Source organism: Eumetopias jubatus, unplaced genomic scaffold (genome assembly GCF_037043125.1).
Source record: "Eumetopias jubatus isolate StellerSeaLion01/CBP00866 unplaced genomic scaffold, mEumJub1_p1.0 scaffold_13, whole genome shotgun sequence".
NCBI lineage: Eukaryota > Metazoa > Chordata > Mammalia > Carnivora > Otariidae > Eumetopias > Eumetopias jubatus.
Window position 1 is genome coordinate 57,845,177 of NW_028274819.1, and position 19,116 is coordinate 57,864,292.

At 57.2% G+C, this 19,116-nt stretch overlaps 1 protein-coding gene and 1 pseudogene across 1 annotated transcript; one reads left to right on the forward strand and one right to left on the reverse strand.

The window, feature by feature from the left end:
• Positions 1 to 6,074: 6,074 nt before the first annotated feature.
• On the reverse strand, positions 6,075 to 7,853 carry LOC148162664 (uncharacterized; annotated as a pseudogene).
• A 9,705-nt stretch (positions 7,854 to 17,558) lies between these two features.
• TSKU (tsukushi, small leucine rich proteoglycan) lies at positions 17,559 to 18,632 on the forward strand. The gene has a single exon (XM_028115759.2). It carries the CDS (start codon positions 17,559 to 17,561, stop codon positions 18,630 to 18,632), a length of 1,074 nt encoding a protein of 357 aa, XP_027971560.1.
• The last annotated feature ends 484 nt before the right edge of the window (positions 18,633 to 19,116 follow it).

Here is a 19,116-nt window from a genome sequence, read left to right on the forward strand (position 1 = left end):
CAGGTCAAGGAGACGGATAGGCTAACAGGAAGGGGAAAAAGAACCCAGAGACTTCCCTCCTCCCTGAGCACCCTTCACGGCGCTCTCTCAGATGAGCACCTGACAATGGAGTAGACCATCTGAGGTTCCCATGCACGTGGCACCAAGGACTGACATCTCGGCCGACACGTAGGGCCCCAGGCCCTGTGACTCACTCGGCTTCTCTCAGACCTCAGACCAGGCCCCCTCATGCCTGGTACCCCAGCCACACTGAAGCACTGTTGCTTCACACTCTCCCCTCTAGCTGGAATGGCCTTAACTTCTTCCTGAACCCCATATTCCCAACCCCTCTCTCCCCAGCAGGGCTCTCTCAACCGTCCCCTCCCTGATGACACCTTTCTTCATTGCTCCAACTAGAATCTGGCCCCCTCTGCTGTGAATGCTCCGCACGGATTTCTATCAGAGCCTCCAAAACTCTTTGGAACATAAGCTGTCCGTGTCGGTGTCCCCCACCCCAGCTGTGGGTTTCTGGAGCCCAGCACCAGACCTGACGTGTCAGTTCGATAGGTGAACACTTGCTGGATGGATGGATGGATGGATGGACGGACGGACAGTGGATGGGCAGAGGGATAGAGAGTAAAGACGGTAGGGTAGACGGATAGAAGGATGGCACGGGCAACAGAAAAATATGTAGTTATAGCGGCAATGTAAAGAGATTGAAAGATGCCTGACTGGGAGTCTAGAAGCTTTCCTGTTCATTAGCTCTGTGACCTTGGACAAGTCATTCCCCTTCTTTGGACCTCAGTCTCCCACCTGTAAAATGAGGGAGGCAATAGGGTAGAATGCCTGGTTTCTGATCCCCAAGGGCCCTTCGGCTTCCACGCTGACTCTCCAGTGACAGGTGCATCACCTTCTGTCTGAACATGCAGGTCAGCTTAGCTTCTGGAGGCAGGGATGGGGTCAGAGGAAGCCTGGAAGCCACGGCAGGGAAAGGCAGCGCTTGAGATGTGGACTGGGCCTCCTGGCAGAAGACCAGCTCTGGCAGTTGCCCAGGAAACAATTTGTTCCTGACCCCTTACCACTAACACCAAACTGGGAACTCTGGAGGCTGAGGCCCTGGCAGGTTTCACTAACAGTCTTGGGCCTCTGTGCACACCAGGGCCTCGCGCTGAGAGGGCCCACCAGGGATCCACAGGTCCAGTAGAGGGAGCATCCCTCTCTAATGGGTCCCATCCCCACTCCCAAGGCCAATGCCACCTTCCTTTTTTTTTTTTTTTCCTTCCTCCGCAGGGGGAAAACAAATCTTTGCGTCTGCCAAACTTCCCATACCCCACACTGGGTTCTCCTGGGCCATACCATCAGGCTCCCGCTTCAGCTTCCCTGTCTCATTTTACAAACGTTTGCTGAAGAATGAGTGAATAAATCATAATAGTAGTCGCCACCGTTCATCAAGGGCTTACTATATTCCAGACACTGTTCTACACAGTCTACATGGATTAATTCATTTAATTCTTACAATAACCTTTGAGGTAGAGACAATTTTTCTCACTTTACAGATAAGAAATATAAGGCAGGGGCTTCCTGGCTGGCTCAGTCGGTGAAACCTTTGATTCGACTCTTGACCTCAGGGTTGTAGATTTGAGCCCCACATTGGGTGCAGAGATTACTTAAAAATAAAGTCCCCTTTGAAAAAAAGAAGAAATATAAGGCAGAGAGAGAAGTTTTAGAACTTCCCTACTCTAAACCTGGGATTCATACCTCTGCAGTTCAGCCCAGAAGTCTGCCCCTTGCCATAATGAATAAACAAATGAAAGAACAACCTTGTTCATGACAGAGGTATCCTCACTGTGCCACGGACACACCAAGGAGGGCCTCCAAGGGTCAAGTCAAGGGTTGGGAAAGTCAGGTGAGGCTTCCTGGAGAAGGTGATACTCGGCTGGACTCTGAATCAGTGAGAGATGGGGTGGAGTAAGGGGCACTTCTGTAAGGGGGCGCAGCAGGAACAGAGTCAGGGAGGCAGTGAGGCATGGCCAGAACCTGCCGGGAACCCCAACAGCTGGGGATGTTGGGGCATCCAGTGGCAGAAGGGGCGGGGCTGGAGAAGGGGCTGCATAGAAGCACAGACCAAGTGCTTCCAGGCTCAAAGCAAGAGAAACTGGGGGAAATGAAAATGTCTTTGTGGGGGAGGCAGCCGGGCTTGGAAGACCATGAAGACTGCAGCTGGCAGACTGAGCTGAGAAAGTCATTCCAGGCAGGGGAAAAAGCACGGAGGTGGGAGAGTGGGAGAGAAATATTTAGGGAAGCATTTGCTTTGGCAGAAGGAGAAGAGTGTTCATGGCACAGTGACTGCTGAGACACCAGCAAAGGCCAGGCACAGAATTCTGCCCGGCCAAGCACTGGCTGGAGTTCTGTCAGAGACAGTTTTAGGCCCTGGCTGTGTCCCACTGCCTGGGGCGGTCACTTCTGAGGCTCAGTTTCCACCACATCTGTAAAACAGAGATAAGAGACGACCTAAGAAGGGTGCTCAGAGGCTCAAAAATGAAAACGTGTGTGGAAGGACTTGGCAAACCCTAAGGAGTTCTGCCATGTCCCCCAGTCCCTGTACTGACATCACAATCACCACACGAGCTTTTAAAAAACATAGCATAGCACCAGCCAACTCAGCCCTATGCAATCAGCAGGGGCTTGGACAGGCAGTCTTTGTCTTTCAGCTCTTCTTCTCTATTATTGCCTCACGTGGCTCTATTAACTTTAGATCTGCCAGCTTCTGACAGCTGGAAAGAAGAAAATGCCCCAAGAAAAATAGAGATTCGGGAGCTTCATGGAAATACATTGGATTTGGCGGGTTTTCTGGTCAGGCTTGAGAGCTACGGTAAGGGAAAGAAAAAGACCTTTTAGCTTTCTCAAAACATGGGAAATGAGCAAGGCAACCGAAGGGACTACTGGTGTCTTTGACCTCTGGTCTGGAGAGTTCTGAGAAAAAAGAACTCAGTTGCAGTACGGCTGGTCAAGGAAATCAATGAAAAGCACACAGCACCCTACAGCGTACAATATTTTTGCATCTATGTTAATTCATTTGATCCTCCCTCCATCCCAGTGAGGTAGGGCTTCTTATTTATTCCCATTTTACAGGTAAGGAAACAGGCTGAGGCGAAGGAAGTCCATAGGTAGCCGAGGATAGAGCAATGGTTTGCATCTGGGACACTTGGTTCCCGAGGTCTCTCTTATTATACCACATTTTGCTTTTGTGTGGATTGTACAAGGAGCACTGGGGCCCTGACTATTGTTCTAGCTCTGCAGAAAACAGGTTGTGTGACATTGGACAGATCTCTTTCTCTGGGCCTCACCACTATCAATCTGTGTGGTTGTTAAGTGATTAAAAACCACACAGGGATTAAGGGATGTAGTGACCTTTAAAGCATCGAGCACAGTCCCTGGCAGGTGATAACGGTCAGGATGGCTACAGAAGGGTGAAGAGAACGGGAAAATGATAGTGTCTATGTACAAAGGGAGGGGCAACGTAATAGTATGAAGGACCAACTTCGCCAGGCAGAGGGCTTCCTGGGGGAGGAGAATCTGGATAGAGGCTTGAAGAATGTAGAGGTGCTCCCCTCCCTCATCTCCCTCCCCCAGTTCCAGGTGACTAGAGGACTAGGGTTTTAAATGTGTAAGAGGGGATGGCCAGAAATGAGGCTGAAGAGGTGGGGCGGGGGGCATATCTCATGAGCCTTGAATGCCAAGCCAAGGAGTTCGGCTTTTGCCACTGAAAGGTTTTAAGTAGACAAGTGTCATGATCACTTTTGGAGTTTTGCAGTTTAGGAAGGATATTTTGTTGCAGTGTAGACAGCGGACAAGGAAGATGGGTAGGGCTGACAGACATTCCCTACCCAAAGCCCAAGTTAGGGAAGATCAGGGAAATGATGAATGCAGAAGTGCTTCAAAACTGCCTGCAGCCACCAACCAAGGTGTGAAGGGCTGTTCATCATGTGTACTTTAGGTGAAAAGCCATTTGGGAGAGCCTGGATCCTCCAGCCCAGCCGGTAGACCCTGCATACAAAGGGCAGTGGGAGTTAGCATTCCCCTCCCCCCCCACCCCCCCCACCCCCGAGTTCCCTGGGAGTTGATTATTTATCTCCATTTCTCAGATGCTCAGCAGGAGCCTCACTCCAGAACTCCACATCAAGGGAGGGGAGGATGAAAGTCTCCAGGCCAGGGCCCAGGGGGATTGCACTGAAAGAAAGCCCTCTCTCCCCCAGGGAAAGGGGCCAGAGAGTCAGATGGCCATTCCCTGGGCCCCTCCCCTCCCAAGCCTACTGGGCTTTCCAGCCTCTACACCATCCCTGGTGGGAGACATCTAGGTATAATAGTACCGGCAATTAACACTGCAGGATGGTGCTTCCTGTGACAAGTTTTACTGCTTTACAAGTTACCCTGTTTACTTCTCATAGCAGCCTCTCCTGTGGCGCAGAACCTGAGAGAGGATAGGTGACTTGCCTAAGATTACCCAAAGCTGGGAAGTGGCAGGGCTGGAACCCAAACCCTGTCCAAGCTCAGGGCCCTCACCAAATGCTTTTGGGGGGTCTCCTCCCCCAGACAGGGAGAAGGGCTGGGAAGGGCTTCATCTCCTCCTGAGGGCACCAGGCTGCACCGAGAACGATGAGCGGGTGCAGAGTTGAATCTCAGCGGCCCATTTATTACGAGCTCGACTGTGAGAAGGTGACTAGATGCAAAGGAGCCTGGGGTACAATTTCAAAGACTGATGAGAAGTCTGGCTGCTTGGCCCTCTGGCCTCCCAGTTCTGGCAGCTGGGTTTCTAATTGGGGGAGGACAAGGGCCAGAGGCAGAGGAGACAGGAGAGCTCTTCCGGTCCTACACCGAGAAGACCAGGCTCCCAGCCTTCTCCTCTCACCTCCCTAACGGGCAGGGTCTGGGGATCTCAGCCCAGCTGAGCACCGTCTACAGGAGCTGCACGGTCACTGGGTGCACGGGAGGACTTGCAAGAACACTCTGGCTCCGTGTAGCAGATTCAGTTTTGCTGCCCTGAGGCTGGGGTAGCGGCCTCCACTCCTCCTTCCCCATCTCTCTACATACCTCCCTCCTTCCAGGTAGACAGGCAGACACATACACACAAGCCCAAGCAACTTTTTTAATTAAAAAAAAAAGGTAATAAAGAAATAAGCAAAAAGACTGGGAGTGCAAGTCTGGGCCACTGCCGGGGGAACACTGCCCAATCTCTGCACCCAGGGGCCCTCTCCACAACAGGGGGTTCCTGGGATGTCCAGGGTTCAAGACCAAAGCCTCCCTCCACCCCTGGGCCAGATACCTCTGGGGTGCCTGACAACTGCCCCCTACCCCTGTCTAGGTGTGCAGAATGGGAGACTCAAACTCACCCAAGCCCCACACTGGGAAGGCATCCACCGGGCAATTTCTCTCCCAGTCCCCGTTTTTAAAAGTTTTTTTTTTTTTTTTGGATGTCTTCCTGACCTTATAAACGTAAAGAGGGGTGAAGAGAGGATGAGCTGCAGAGGAATAAGTGGTGCCTAGTCACACACACAGTTTCCCTTCTTAGAAATCCAGCCAAAGTCCACGGTTCCCTTCAGAGCAAGTAAGTCTGCCGCTTTCCCTCTCCTCTCCTGCTAGTTTTTCTGCCTTCGGCCTGTCTCTCTCTCCCCTCTGCGGGTTCGTCTTTCAGCCAGTCTTGCTCGGTTTCAGATTCCTGGTCTACTTCTCACTAATGTCTCTGGACCTCTTTCACTCATTTAAAAAAACGAGGGGATGAACTCGAGAAGAGGGAACCCTCACCCACTCAATCTCTTTCTTCCTAACGTCCCCCCACCCTCTCTTTGGCGCGCGCGCGCGCGCGCACACACACACACACACACACACACGCACACACACACGCACACACACGCACACACGCATTCTTGCGACCTCCAGATGTTCCCGACCATGCGGCCATCTGCTGAGGTTGCTCAGGCGCTCTGGGGAAGGGGGCAGGGATCCGGGTTGCAGGAAGCTGGGAGCGAGGCTGACTGGAGTGGGCGGGAGCTGCGTGCGCACTTTTGAGACGCTCCCTAGGGTGGAACCCGGGCTCGCTAGGGCTCCGCAGGCGGGCGGGGGGCGGGGCGGGCGCGCGCCGGGAAAGCCGGCACTTTGGCGACACTCCCTAGGTCGTCGGGCGGCGGGCCCGAGCAGCCACTGGGCGCCGGGCAGGCGGGGGCGGGGGGCTCCCAGCGGCGGGCGGGGGCCGGGGGGCGGGCCGCGCCGCGCGGAGAAAAGCGCCGGCCGGAGAGCCCGCGGCCGGGCCGCCTGGGTGAGCGCGCCGAGGCGGCTGCGGTGCAGGCTTCCAGGTGGGTGTGGGTCCCGGGCGGAGCGGGAGTCGCGCTGAGGGCGAAGGTCCGGAGCCCCCGACCCCAACCTCGCCGCCCCATCCGGCGGGCGGGAGGCGCTGGGACTCTGGGGGCGGGCCCCGGGCCCCTCAACTTTTCCTGGATCCAGGGCGTCAGCAGCGGCTGCGGGGTGCCTGGGGCTGGGCCGGGGTAGGGAACACGTACCAAGGGGTGAGGGCTTCCAGGAGACAAAGGCTCTGGACGCGGGCCGGGGGCCGGCGCCTCTGGGGTCTTTGTGCGGACACGTGCATCACGCGTTTGTGGGTCTTTGTAGATTTGGATCCGGGGACGTGCATCTGCCTGAGCCTTTTGTGTGTCTGTGGCTTTGTGTGGCTTTTTGGTGCCTATGTCCACGTTTTGTGGGCCCGCGTTTGGTTGTGGGTGGGCTCATCGTCGTGTGTCCGCGTACGTGGTCTGTGCCTGTCGACGTGTCTGGGTTGGGTGTCCGTGGAGTGTGTGCGCGCCGAGAGCCAGACACCGCCCCAACTCCTCGCTCCCCTGCTGTCCACCCGGGCCCCCGACTTGACTTCAAACTTTTCTCCTGGTTCCTCCGGCAACAGCCCCCGTCCTCCTCCCGCTGCAGCCGGGGCCGGGGCGCTGGCGGCCCGCCCCTCCTTCACCTCCTGAGGTTCTTAGAGCCGCGAGGGGATGGGATAGGATGGGGGCGGGGGTCAGCCGCGCTGGGGGACTCGCCCAGGCCACGGCTGGGCGGAGCGTGCGGGACACCCCAGCCGACCCAGCTAGGAGAAGAGAGGTAAGCGGCCAGTTCTGGGCCCCGGCGTGGGGGCTGCAGCGGGAGAGGACAGGAGAGGAGACGGCAGCCGGTGTTGCCCGCCGGGCGCTTCTCCGAGGGAGTGTGTGTGACCGAGAGAGACGTGTCTGCTTGGCGAAAGGCCGGCCCCTACCCCCGGCTCCGCTTTGAGATCCGCTCTCCGCTGGCGTCCCGCCCCCGGGGGATGGGGGGACCAGCCCTCCGATCCGGTAGGTGGGGAGGCGACGGCTTCTGGGATCCCGGCACCTACTGGTTCCCAGTGGGACGGCCATGGGCCCAAGTCCAGCCCTGGGCGAGTTGCTCAGCCTCTCGGAGTCGCAGTCACTCTGCTCTGGATGGGAGCGAGAGAACTCCCTCTGGGCGCCGAGCGTGCAGTCTGGATTACCCGCGCTGCGGGATTCGGCTTGAGAGCGGTGCCGCCCACACTTGGCCGGGACGAGGAGGTGACTCAGGAACTTCCCCGATCCTTCCTTCCTGCCTGCTCTACCCTTCAGATAAGTCCAGACTTGCGGAGCCTAGGTCTGACCCCAGAGGGAGCGCTCAGGGGTGGAAGCCTGCTGCGCCTTTGATCCTGAGTCTCGGAGATAGCCCTAACACCTTCCCTCCCCTGCCCCCTCAACCATCCTCCACCCAGTCTTTAACTTTAGAGTTTTGGGGACGCTGCAGATGTGAAGGAGGGCCACAAGCCACTCACCTGGGAAGGAGGCAAACATTGGCGCTTTCCTTTCTCTGCCTCAGTTTGCCTTCTGGAAAGGAAGATGTTGACAACTTCACCCCTCCCCTTCTGTTGTGGCTGACTGCTTGAGACCACAGAACCTGGAAACACTTTGATGTGTGACACGCACCTCCATTCTTTCTAGAGCAGTCCCCCGGGCAGCGATTTGCTGTATTGAATGGGGGGAGGGGAGGTGGCTTTGAAGGTAGGGAGGGATGAGGTGAGGTGGGCCTGGAACCCCTGCAGCCCGAGGAAGGGAAGGCTGGAATGCAGCAGCAGGGGTAAGCAGGAAGTGTCTCCCACTGAGGGGACCGCACTGTGCGGCTGTGTGTTCTGATAACAGCACAGAGGTGGTCAGCATTGTGGACTCAATGCAAGGTGGGTGTTGGGGTGGGGTGGGGATTGGAATTCCCCTGGGAGGGAAGGCGGGGGCAGATATGAGGGCCCTGAATGCCGGGCCTAGGAGCTGGGATTTGAATCTGCAGGTGGTGGAGAGCTGCTGGTGGGTTTAAGCAGGCATAATAGCGTGGGATTGATAATTCCAAGAAAACTTCCTCTGGCTTGTGGGCGGTGCTGGAGACTGAGAGACCAGTCTGCAGGCAGAGTTAGAGTCAAGAACCTAGATTTTACTCCCACTCTGTCGCTTCCTAGCTCTGTGACCTTGGCCAAGTAACATTACCTCTGGTTTTCAGTCTCCTCATCCTTCAGATGTGAACATTAGTAATTCCTGTCTCACTGATCTGTGGTGAATGCCAAATAGGATGATAAATTACATGTGCTAACAAAATGAGAGGAGGTTTGTGGTGTGCCTGTGGTGTGGGATTGCACTGACACCAGAAGGCAGAGACAACTTCAGCTGCGGTCCTAAACCTGATTTCACCACCTGGCAAAGCCCGAAGTCTCCTGCAAGCTTGGGCCAGTGATGTCCTCACCAAGCAGGAGGAAGCTTTCTGTCCAGGACATTAAATTTATCTGGTTTATCCCCTTTCACGCGGCCAGGCCCCACACAGGGGATGAGCAGGACACAGATCCACAGATGGTCACAAACCACAAAGGGTATCATACTTTGATATGAGCAACCCAGAGGCCATGGGAGCCTAGGGGGACGATGCAGGTCAAAGAAAAGGGCATCTCTGCCGTCTTCGTCAGAGGGAGCAACCTGTGCAAAGGCGTGGGGCCCTGGAAGCAAAATGGGCTTCTAGTCTGGCAAGTCATCTTCGTAGGATGGGTTCTAAGTGGGAGCAGTGGTAGGTCCTATTCTTCTGTTGGGATTGTACTGTGGTGCCCAGTAAGGCTGACAGTTGGACGCAGCGGGCTAGGAACAAGGCTGTCATAGCAGTCCAGGCCGGGACGCCTCCTGAGCTGAACCTGGGCAGGGCAAGGTCACTGCCTGGCTTGGGGGGTGAGAGAGGGGAAGATGGTGACCCACCTACCCGATTCTCATTCTGTCCTCATTCTGTCAGAGGTGACACACCTGCTTCAGCCTGCTTTGTCTTCTGCAGCCTTTCCAAAACCCGCTTCCCAATTCCCTGCTAAATCCTGGTCAGCATTTGTAGCCCAGGAAGGGCCCTGGACGGTGCCTTAGGAGAGAATCCAAGGCTCCCAGGTGCATTTTAGATTCTTTAAACTCTGCCCCTGCCTCACCTTCAGATCTGCTGGTGTCGCAGCTCCTTTTTCTTTCCTGGCCCCTGAAAGCAGCCTTTAGGGGACAGGAACCCACATGCAGTGAGCACCAATGCGTGCCAGGCCTGGGACTGAGTCTTCATCTTACCTTGTGTAATCATCCCAGTGACCTGCTGGGAGCAATACCAGAATTCTCACCATGTTACAGAGGAAGGCTCAGACTCAGGGGTGAGGGCACACGCAAGCCTCCTGGCAGGAGAGGCACTCTGGGGTTGGTGCCTGGTCTGCCTGGCTGCAAAACCCCTTCCTCTGCCCCAGACTGCCTCCCCATGAGTCTACACATGCTGCCTTCCACCGAAGGGATCTTGGCGAGCTTCAGGGAGAAGACACGCCGGACGGAAGAAATAGTCTTAGGAGCCTTGCCCATTTCCCTGTAGATCATCCTCCTCGGCCAAGGTTGCTGGGCCCAACTGCACCGGGGATAATGTTATAGAGGAGGCCAGGCACTGGGTGTCAGTACCTGGATCCTGAGTCCAGCCCCTGTCCTCACAGGCTGTGTGACTCTGGACAGATGACCGAACCCCTCTGGGTCTCTTCACGTAGCAGGGCCACCTGACCAGCTGATCTTGTGGGGTGACTGAACAGATCACAGCTGAGGCGTCGGAAAGGTTAAGAGGTGTCCTTTGGTGAAGTGGTAGTGTTCTGAATGCCTGATACGTCTTCATGTAGTATCCGCTCTGTGCCAACCCCAGTGCTCAGCTCCAAGGACATACAGATCAATCGGACCCCATCCCTGCTCACAGGACAGACAGGTAAATGTAATTCCACTCCAGCACGATCAGCTCTAGCCGTCGCCCACACGGGCCCATTTGTAAGTTGAGTCCCAGTGGTATAAGGAGGGATTTGGAGCTCAGACATCTGGGTTTGAGACCTGGTTCCTCTACCACCCAGCTGAGTAATGTCAGTCTCGTCTGCAAAATAGGGACAGTGATCCCCCTGGTCAAGGACTGTGATGAAGCAGAAACGAGATGGTGATATAGAAGGTGCACAGTGAGCTGATGTGTTTGTACAGATGTGTACAAACTAATGCCACACGGCATTCGTGATTCTGTTGGGAGAGTCAGCCCTCAAGGCCCTGAAATTGTTTTTGCCTTGCGTTTCCAGAGCTAAGTGGGGGGAAGGGGGGGGAAGGGGGAGGGGGCAGGGTGTTCGTGGAATTTCCACCTGGGGATTTCGTTGGCATCAGCTCGAGTGAGCTCATGGCGGAGGGAGCAGGGTGGGAGGCCGCTCGGTGCTGAGCTCGGTGCTGCCTCAGCAGCTCAGCACCGAGCGGCCTATCTCAGGTGGGGGCAGGGGCCCTGGTCCAGCCCAAGGCTCAGCCTCCTGCCCACCTCATTCCTGTGCCAGGGGCTCCCTCTTGAAGTTGTGGTGAGGAGCTGGCAAATCTTTGGCCCAGAAATGCTGTGATGTGGCACCAGGGGCAGGCGCCTGGGGCCAGGAAGGCCTAAGCCAGAACCCTGAGCTCTAGATGAGTCTCAGAGAAGGAGGAGGGAGTTTGGACCCTGGCCAGCCGACACCAGCACACTGTCCAGAGAATGTTAGTACAAGCAGTCACAGACCTGCCGGGTGCCTGGCGCTGCACTGGGTCCTTGGGTAGGGAGGAACATGAAGAAGAGTAACACGGTCATTGCCTTCTGGAAGCTTCGTAAGTCATCGCCGTCATCGACTACCACGCATGGAGAACTTAGCATGTGGCAGACACGGAGCCGAGTGTTTTCACAGGCTCTCCCATAATGCTTTGACCAACCCTGTGTCGTTGCCCCTATTGAGGACACTGAGACCCAACAAGGTTGACACTTGCCTCAGGCACGCAGGTGTGGGGCTGGCCTTACACCTGGGTCTGAGTCCAGCAGGCCTGTTCTTCACCCAACTGGGTCTGCCATGGCCTCCAGGCCTGGCTCTGACACCAGCGTCGGGGAGGGATGGACAGGTGAAGAAGGCAGAGTCGCTGCCCCAAGCCGCTCACACTTGAAGTCAGGAGATGGGCAGGTAAATCACAGGATAGGATGTAGTGAGTATGCAGCCGAAGGAGGCTCACGGACGGCGTGAGAGGCCTAGGCCAGGAAACCGGCTCTGGGGCCCGAGTGGATAGAACAACTTTGTTCCACAGGCAGGGCCCTGGCAGGCCAGGTGGGCGCGGGTGCCACTGGTCGCAGTCAGGCACCGGGACCCGGGTCCTGGGCCCTGCTCTGCCGTTTCCTTGTCGTCACTACCCCTCTGGGCCTCAGTTACCGGTGATCGCTGGGGGACCTTCCAGTTCCCCACCCTGAACTCTCTGTGAGTTTGAGGAAGTGCGAGCAAGGGCCGAGTTGTTCAGAGCTCCCCACCGTAGGTTCAGGTCAAGACGGGGGCTCAGCTGGGGGAGGGACGACCGTGGGGACAGCGTGCCTCTGTGCCAGGGCGAACTTGATGTCTGTAGGTAGAAGGAGAGGTTGGGAGGGTTTTGAGAAGGGGAGTGATGTGGCCACACCAGTCCTGGGGGCTGTCTGAGCAGGCCCTCGCTGTCACGGGAGGGAATGCTGCCCGGAGCCCGTTAGGAAATAGCCACGCAGGTTTGTCTTCTGACCTCACAGGGCCATCGGCCAACTTTGCTTAGAGCCACAGTGGTCCCACCAAGGAATAACTCCTGGCCCCTGCCCAGAGGACCTTATGCGGTGTCCCCCCAACCCAGGGTGGGTAGTTTCTAAGCCCTTGTGTTCTGTAGGCTGGCTGACCAGTCTCTTTTATTTGCAGGCCGGGGTTTGGGAAAGAAGTGATACGTCTTGGGCCAAAGATCCCTTTCCTCCCTTGCCTTCGATGGTGGCCACGTGTCTGCCTTTCCCTTCCTCCCCAGGGTAGATCACAGGTCCCAGAGGGAGGCAGGGTCCATACTGTTACAGATGAGAAAACCGAGGCTCAAAGAAAGAAAGAAAACCGTGAAGGTCACACAGATGGTGGCACGCTGGGCACAGGAGTCCCGTTCTTCTGGGTGCAAGGCAGGTGTTAGCCGTCTTGTTCCGACTTGCTCTCCTGTCCCCACTGCTGGTCTGTAAGCCTCTTGAGGACAGGGGCCTGGTCCCCCCACCCGCGCCCAACATGCACCTCCCATGGCCTTGCACAGCGCCCTGCACTCAGTAGAGATTTAGTAAATGCTTCTGGTACGTGTTGCCCTCCTGAGACGCTGGAGCTGCAGGGGCTAGGCTAAACCTCTCACTGTGAAGCCAGGGGAGCTGAGGCGCAAAGAGGAGAGGGGACTCGTCCACGGGTGTGAGCAGACCAGGCTGGGGCTCCTGACTGTCCTCCAGGGCCTGTCTTGTCACCACGCACAGTCATCCTGTCGCCTCCCTTTCATCCTCCAGAGAGTGGTGAAGGGGTTGGGGGAGGGCCCTCGGGGGGCTCCTTCTACCCTACGGCTCAGGAAAGGCACCAGCCCTCATCAACTGCACTTCCGTCAGCTCCTCGCACTGTGGTCTCTGGTCCGCACAGCGATCCCTTGAGGAAGGCGCTGTTGTCTCCGTTTTAGGTAAGGAAACAGGCTGAGAAAGAGGAAGTTGTTTGCCCGAGTTGCCTGGTTTGGCACGGGACTCCAGTTGCCAGGATCATAGCTTCTTCAGAGCAGGGAACTGATCCCAGAATGACAGTTCTCCTCTGGAGGGCCACCCCTGCCCAGTGGGCAGAGGCCTGCAAAGCACCATGTCAGGAAAAGCTCTGAGGCCCTGTGCAGGTTCCCCAGGAAGCGGTGCGGTGATGACCTCCACAGTGGATATGGCTGTAGGTCAGATCAAAAGGTGCCATCTTTCCGTCACGTGGCCTCCACCCCCCCAGGGCCTCATTTCTCAGTGGGAATAATCAGCTTCCCAGTCTCATCTTCACACCTATCCCCTCTGAGGCTGATGGGACCATCATTACCATCCCCAGATTCATAGTTCAAGGAGCCGGTCCAGAAAGGTAAAGTGACTTGCCTGGTTCACACTGCAAGTTAGCGTCCAAGGATTCTGGCTCTCTGTGAAGGCCTTTCCTCTCCACGGAGCTGAGGCTAGTGGTTTCCGTCAAGGGGAACTCAACATTACTCATCCCTTCACAGATCCAGCAGTCCTGTGGAAACAGTGTGCCACCCAGGAAAGAACTGCTCTCCCAGAGGGTGCTGATAAGAGCTTTGACACATTTCATACATGTGTGCCGAAGGAAGGAGGAAGAGAGATGGGTCAGGCCCGCCTGCTGGCCCCCACCCACCAGCTCCCAGTCTGTGGGGGAGGGCAGGGTAGACCACACTGCAGTCTTCCCATGTGCTAGGAAGCCTGCCAGGGAGGCCCCGTTGCCACCATTCTATTTCGTCTCCACCACAGTCCCGTGAGCTGGCTATTCACATCTCCATTTTACAGATGGGGAGACTGAGGCTCAGGGATTGTGGCTAGCCAAGATCAGAGAAAGCAGAGATGGCCATGGTCTTTTGGGAGGCTTTGTTAGTGGGTTTGTCAGTGTGTTTTATATATATTTCTCCTGTAAGAGAGGAAATGGGAGAAAAGGAGATTAAAACATGTTTAAATCGCTCAAAGTTCTACCATCTGAAGAGAAACTACTGTTGCATGGATATATTTTTTTCTAGACTTTCCAAAATTAGGATTTGGGTTGGTTGTTGTGTTTTTTTTTTAATGCATAGTTATAATTTTCCTAGATATGCAATTTATCCTTACGATACCTAGCATTATGGCATCAGCCCCCTCTATGAGGCTGTGGACTTTTCTGAGCATGATTTTTATGGACTCCATAAAATCCCTAAGAGACTTCAACAGCCATTCTGAGTGGGCTGGGAAGCCCAAGCCTGGAATCAGGAGACCGGAGCCTGAACATGGGCCGCCACCACCTCGCTGGGAGGCTGTGGACAAGTCACTGCACAGTGGGTCACAGGCTCCTCATCACTCAAGTGCCGGGTGGCACGCCCCGCTCTGCGACCCTCGTGGCATCCAGTGAGCAGAGGCCTTTTGTGAACTATAAAGAGCCGCACCCCTGGCCCGAATATTCCTTATCTTCCCTCAGTCTCCCCCTGAGAAAGTTCTGCCTTCCCCTTGGCTCCTGAGCCTTTTGCTAAGGGCTTGGAGCCACAGTGCCAGGCCCTAGCATCTCTGAGACACTCCTACAAAGGCACCCCTCCTGATGTTACCCCAGAGGGGATCTCTCGGCAGGACAGGGACACCGACTCTCAGACAGCGGCCCACACCTCCAAAGTTGTAAGGCATCTCGGGGATTTCTTTCTCTCAACTGCCTGGGACACCCCGGAGAGGCCTCTGGACTCGGCTGCGAGCTCACCAAAGCCCCGGAGCCGCTGAGTATTGAAGACCGCGGCGCCGGGCCTGAGTTCTCTGGCTGCTTCCCTCTTCCTTTCCCACCAAAGGACAGAAGTGTGCGTTCCACTTGAACCGAACCAGTTAGGAGGTTACCAAGGCCTGAGTTCGGTTCTCACCCTCCGTTTCCTCTAAAACGGACCTAAGGCTGCAGACCTCCTGGAGGGGCTGCAGATGTAGGAGAGAATGTGGGTCCAGCATTGGCCCGTCGTGGGGACTGGCTCGGACTGTCCCCGTCAGCACTTGCCCCTGGGAGTGTCCAGGCCTGGCACAGAATGGGGCCCCTGGCAGAGGTGGCCGCTGTGCGGGGCTGGCGGGGGGGCACCTTGTCCAGGGTGCTCAGAGAGCTCCCACAAGCGCAGTTATGCAGGCGGGGCCCAGTCGCTACTCCTGCTCCCTTTATGTCGGCCTTCCTGTCCCCGGTGGTCTGGAAATGACCACCTCGCGTTCATGCCCAGCTCTTCACAGTTTGCGTTGCCCTTTGGTGGTAGTTCAATCGCCTGGTGTGAAGAGGGCAGGGCAAGAATGACCGCCTTGCGGTACAGAGGACAGGGGGAAGGCCTGGGGAGGGTGGTAAGAGACCCCTGCTCTAGGGGAGAGGGTTTGGGCTGCTTTCAGGCTGCCGGTCACATAAGCAGGAGCTCTCGAGGGGCCGTCTGGCATTTAATAGGCGCATTGTATAATCACCTTTGGGAACCACAGGGTAACCTCGGGGCCTTTGTGTGTGTGTGTGTGTGTGTGTGTGTGTGTGTGTGTAGTGTTTAAACCCCAGGAAGGGTGCGTGTGAGCAGATCGGCTTGGCAGGGAAGGTGGGGCTCTGAGTGGTAATGAACCCCTGTGGTGAGAAGCTCACCCAGCAGAACAAAGGGGGCCTGGAGCAACTCAATATTTTCTTTTTGGTTCCAGACATTGGAACACTCTGTCCTGCCTCAGTTGGGCCCAAGCCCAGGATGCACCTGGGCTGGGTTTAATCCTCAAATTGGACTCTACAAAAGAAAGGGGTGGGAGAGGAGAGGCCCACGTAGCGGGGGCGGAGGGAAGAGCCCCACTTCTCGCTGCCCCTGCTCAGAGCCAGAGTGCAGATCAGATGGCTGCTCCTTCAAAGTTTCATGCAGGGGTATCCTGCTGCTCCCTCCCTGGGGGCCAGTGGGAGGGATGGGTGTGGGAAGACTGGGCAGGAGGGCAGGGCAGGGCCACCCCAGAAGAAGAGACCTGCTGGGGTGAGGCTGGGTGCCTTCTGTCCCCTGGGCGGAGTGACCGCTCTGTGGCAGGAGTAGGTAACCGCAGACTGAGAGGCTCTCACTACTCTGCCCTCTCTCATCCCCCTGTGAGCCCCTCCCTCCTCAGCACCTCTGTCCCCGGAGCTGCAGCGGGCGTGAACTCAGGCTTTGGGTCACACAGGTGTGGGTGGGTGTGAGGAATGAATGTGACAACATGCATAGAGTGCCTGGCATCACTGGCGGCTACTGTTACAATTGTACAGGGAGGGAAACTGAGGCCGGGGAGGGCCGTGGCTTGTGTCATAGCATGTGTCAGTGGGAAAAGCCCCTCTTGGGCCTGTGTCTGCTGGCTACCTCACCAGTCCTGCTGGAGGAAGCAGATGAAAAGAGGGGACTTGGGATTGAGTAGGCCTAGGTTCTGATCTTGCTCTGCTTTTACTAGTTCAGGAAGAAAGCCTGTTCCTCTCTGAGCCTCTAGTTCTTCATCTGTATAAGGAAGGAACCAGCCCAGCTGCCTGCCCTCCACTAAAGAAAGGGCCAACAAGGGGTAATAGCTGTATCAGCTGTGGGTGGGGACAGGGCAAGGGGGAAGGGGCTTGGGACAGCTGTCCCCAGAGCCCATCTCGAAGTCTAGACACAGGGTCCCCCGTTGGAATAAGGATCCTGCCTCTGGAGGCCAGGCCAGGGACGGGGCTCCGGACTAGGGACTGAAATGTTGTTATCCACAAAAGGGGTAGGGTGGGGATGGTCACTGCGGGCCCCCCTGGCAGGGAGAGGCTTCAGTCTTGGGGGTTGGAGTGTGGGTCTCAGACATGGCTCAGCCACTGCCAAACCATGACAGTGAGTCATGCTTCCTCCGTACTCCATCCAGGTCCTTCCCCCGCAGACGTGTGGCCGTGCATAGCTTTCTGAACCTTCTGCGTCTCAGTTCTCTCTTCGTGAAGCGGCAAGAGAAATAGCTACCTTGCGGTTTCTGTCATTGTGAGGGTTGAGTAGGCCCGTGCTGGGAGGCAGGTAGCGCAGTCCCCAGCACCCAGCACTTTCTCAGCCGAGGCGGATGGAACACCCTAGCCGATCAGCGGGAGAGGCCAGCCAGAGACCCGTCCAGTCCAGGCGGTTTCTGGCAGGGTCTTAAGCAGGCCTGGAAGGTTCCAAGTCCCCACCCTCACATCAGCCAGAGCATGCCTGCTTTTACCCGCTGATCTTTATTTTTTTAAGAAAGTGTTCTGCTGCTTCACTCATGTGGCCTGACCCCTCCACCACACAGATGGAGAGACTAAGGCCAGGGAGGAGCGGGGACCAGGAATTACGTGAGGAAGAGTGTCCGGGGGAAGCATCCTGGGAGGACAGGACTGGTGGTGGCAACGTTCAGCTCTGCCCAGACACACCGGCTCGTGGCTTCTGTGGTCGGGCGAGAACCGTCTGGTACGGGGTGCTTGCTGCCGTCCCTCACCTGTGGCTCTCTTTCCAGCCCCCACCATGCCGTGGCCCCTGCTGCTGCCCCTGCTGCTGCTGCTGGCTGTGAGCGGGGCCCAGACCACCCGGCCATGCTTCCCCGGATGCCAGTGCGAGGTGGAGACCTTTGGCCTCTTTGACAGCTTCAGCCTGACCCGTGTGGATTGCAGTGGCCTGGGCCCCCACATCGTGCCCGTGCCCATCCCTCTGGACACAGCCCACTTGGACCTGTCCTCCAACCGGCTAGAGACCGTGAACGAGTCGGTGCTGGCCGGGCCGGGCTATACCACGCTGGCTGGTCTGGATCTCAGCCACAACCTGCTCACCAGCCTCTCGCCCACCGCCTTCTCCCGCCTTCGCTACCTGGAGTCGCTTGACATCAGCCACAATGGCCTGGCGGCTCTGCCGGCCGAAAGCTTCACCAGCTCACCCCTGAGCGACGTGAATCTCAGCCACAACCGGCTCCGGGAGGTCTCGGTGACCGCCTTCACTACCCACAGCCAGGCCCGGGCGCTGCACTTGGACCTCTCCCACAACCTCATCCACCGCCTCGCGCCGCACCCTGTGGGGGCCGGCCTACCCACACCCACCATCCAGAGCCTGAACCTGGCCTGGAACCAGCTCCGCGCCGTACCCGACCTCCGGGACTTGCCCCTACGCTACCTGAGCCTGGATGGGAATCCGCTGGCCGCCGTTGGCCCAGGCGCCTTCCAGGGGCTGGCGGGCCTTACGCACCTGTCCCTGGGCAGCCTGCAAGGTCTCCCCCAGCTGGCACCCCATGGCTTCCGTGAGCTGCAGAGCTTGCAGGTCTTGGACCTGTCAGGCAACCCGAAGCTCAAGTGGGCAGGAGCCGAGGTATTCTCAGGCCTGGACTCCCTGCAGGAGCTGGACCTGTCGGGCACGGGCCTGGTGCCTCTGCCCGAGATGTTGCTCCTCCACCTGCCAGCACTGCAGAGCATCAGCGTGGGCCAGGCTGTGCGCTGCCGGCGGCTGGTGCGGGAGGGCACCTACCCTCGGCAGCCTGGCTCCAGCCCCAAGGTGGCCCTGCACTGCGTAGACACCCGGGAATCGGCTGCTAAGGGCCCCGACACTTTGTGACAAATGGCATAGCCTGGGGCCACATAACGGACTCCTGCCCTGGGCTCCCTCAGGTCCTGGGTAACTTATATTTTCATGTGCCAATGCCGGGGGGGGGGTTGGGGGGACCCAACAAGCCTCTGTGGCAGCCTCATTGGAAGAGAGCTGTGGACGTAGGGAGAGGCTTTGGAGCTGGGACCAGCACCCAGGAGCAAAGTCTTGCCCCTCTGTCTGTGTTGTCCCCCAAACCATAAGTAGAAGGTCTTCGATGCCAAACCAGACAGCAGTCCCCTGCTGTCCTTCCCCACTTGTCCCCAAAGTGCCTTCCCTCAGGCCTGGGCCAGCCCGACCCGGGACAGGAGGAGGCTAGAAGGAAGCCACTGCGACAGGGCAGAGTCAGGCCCACGGCTGAGCATCCCCTTGGGCCCGCGGTCCAGTCACTCAGGGGCATGGGCTGCTTTTATGAGGTAGCCCCCCTCTTTGCTCTGGGCACATGAGACCCACC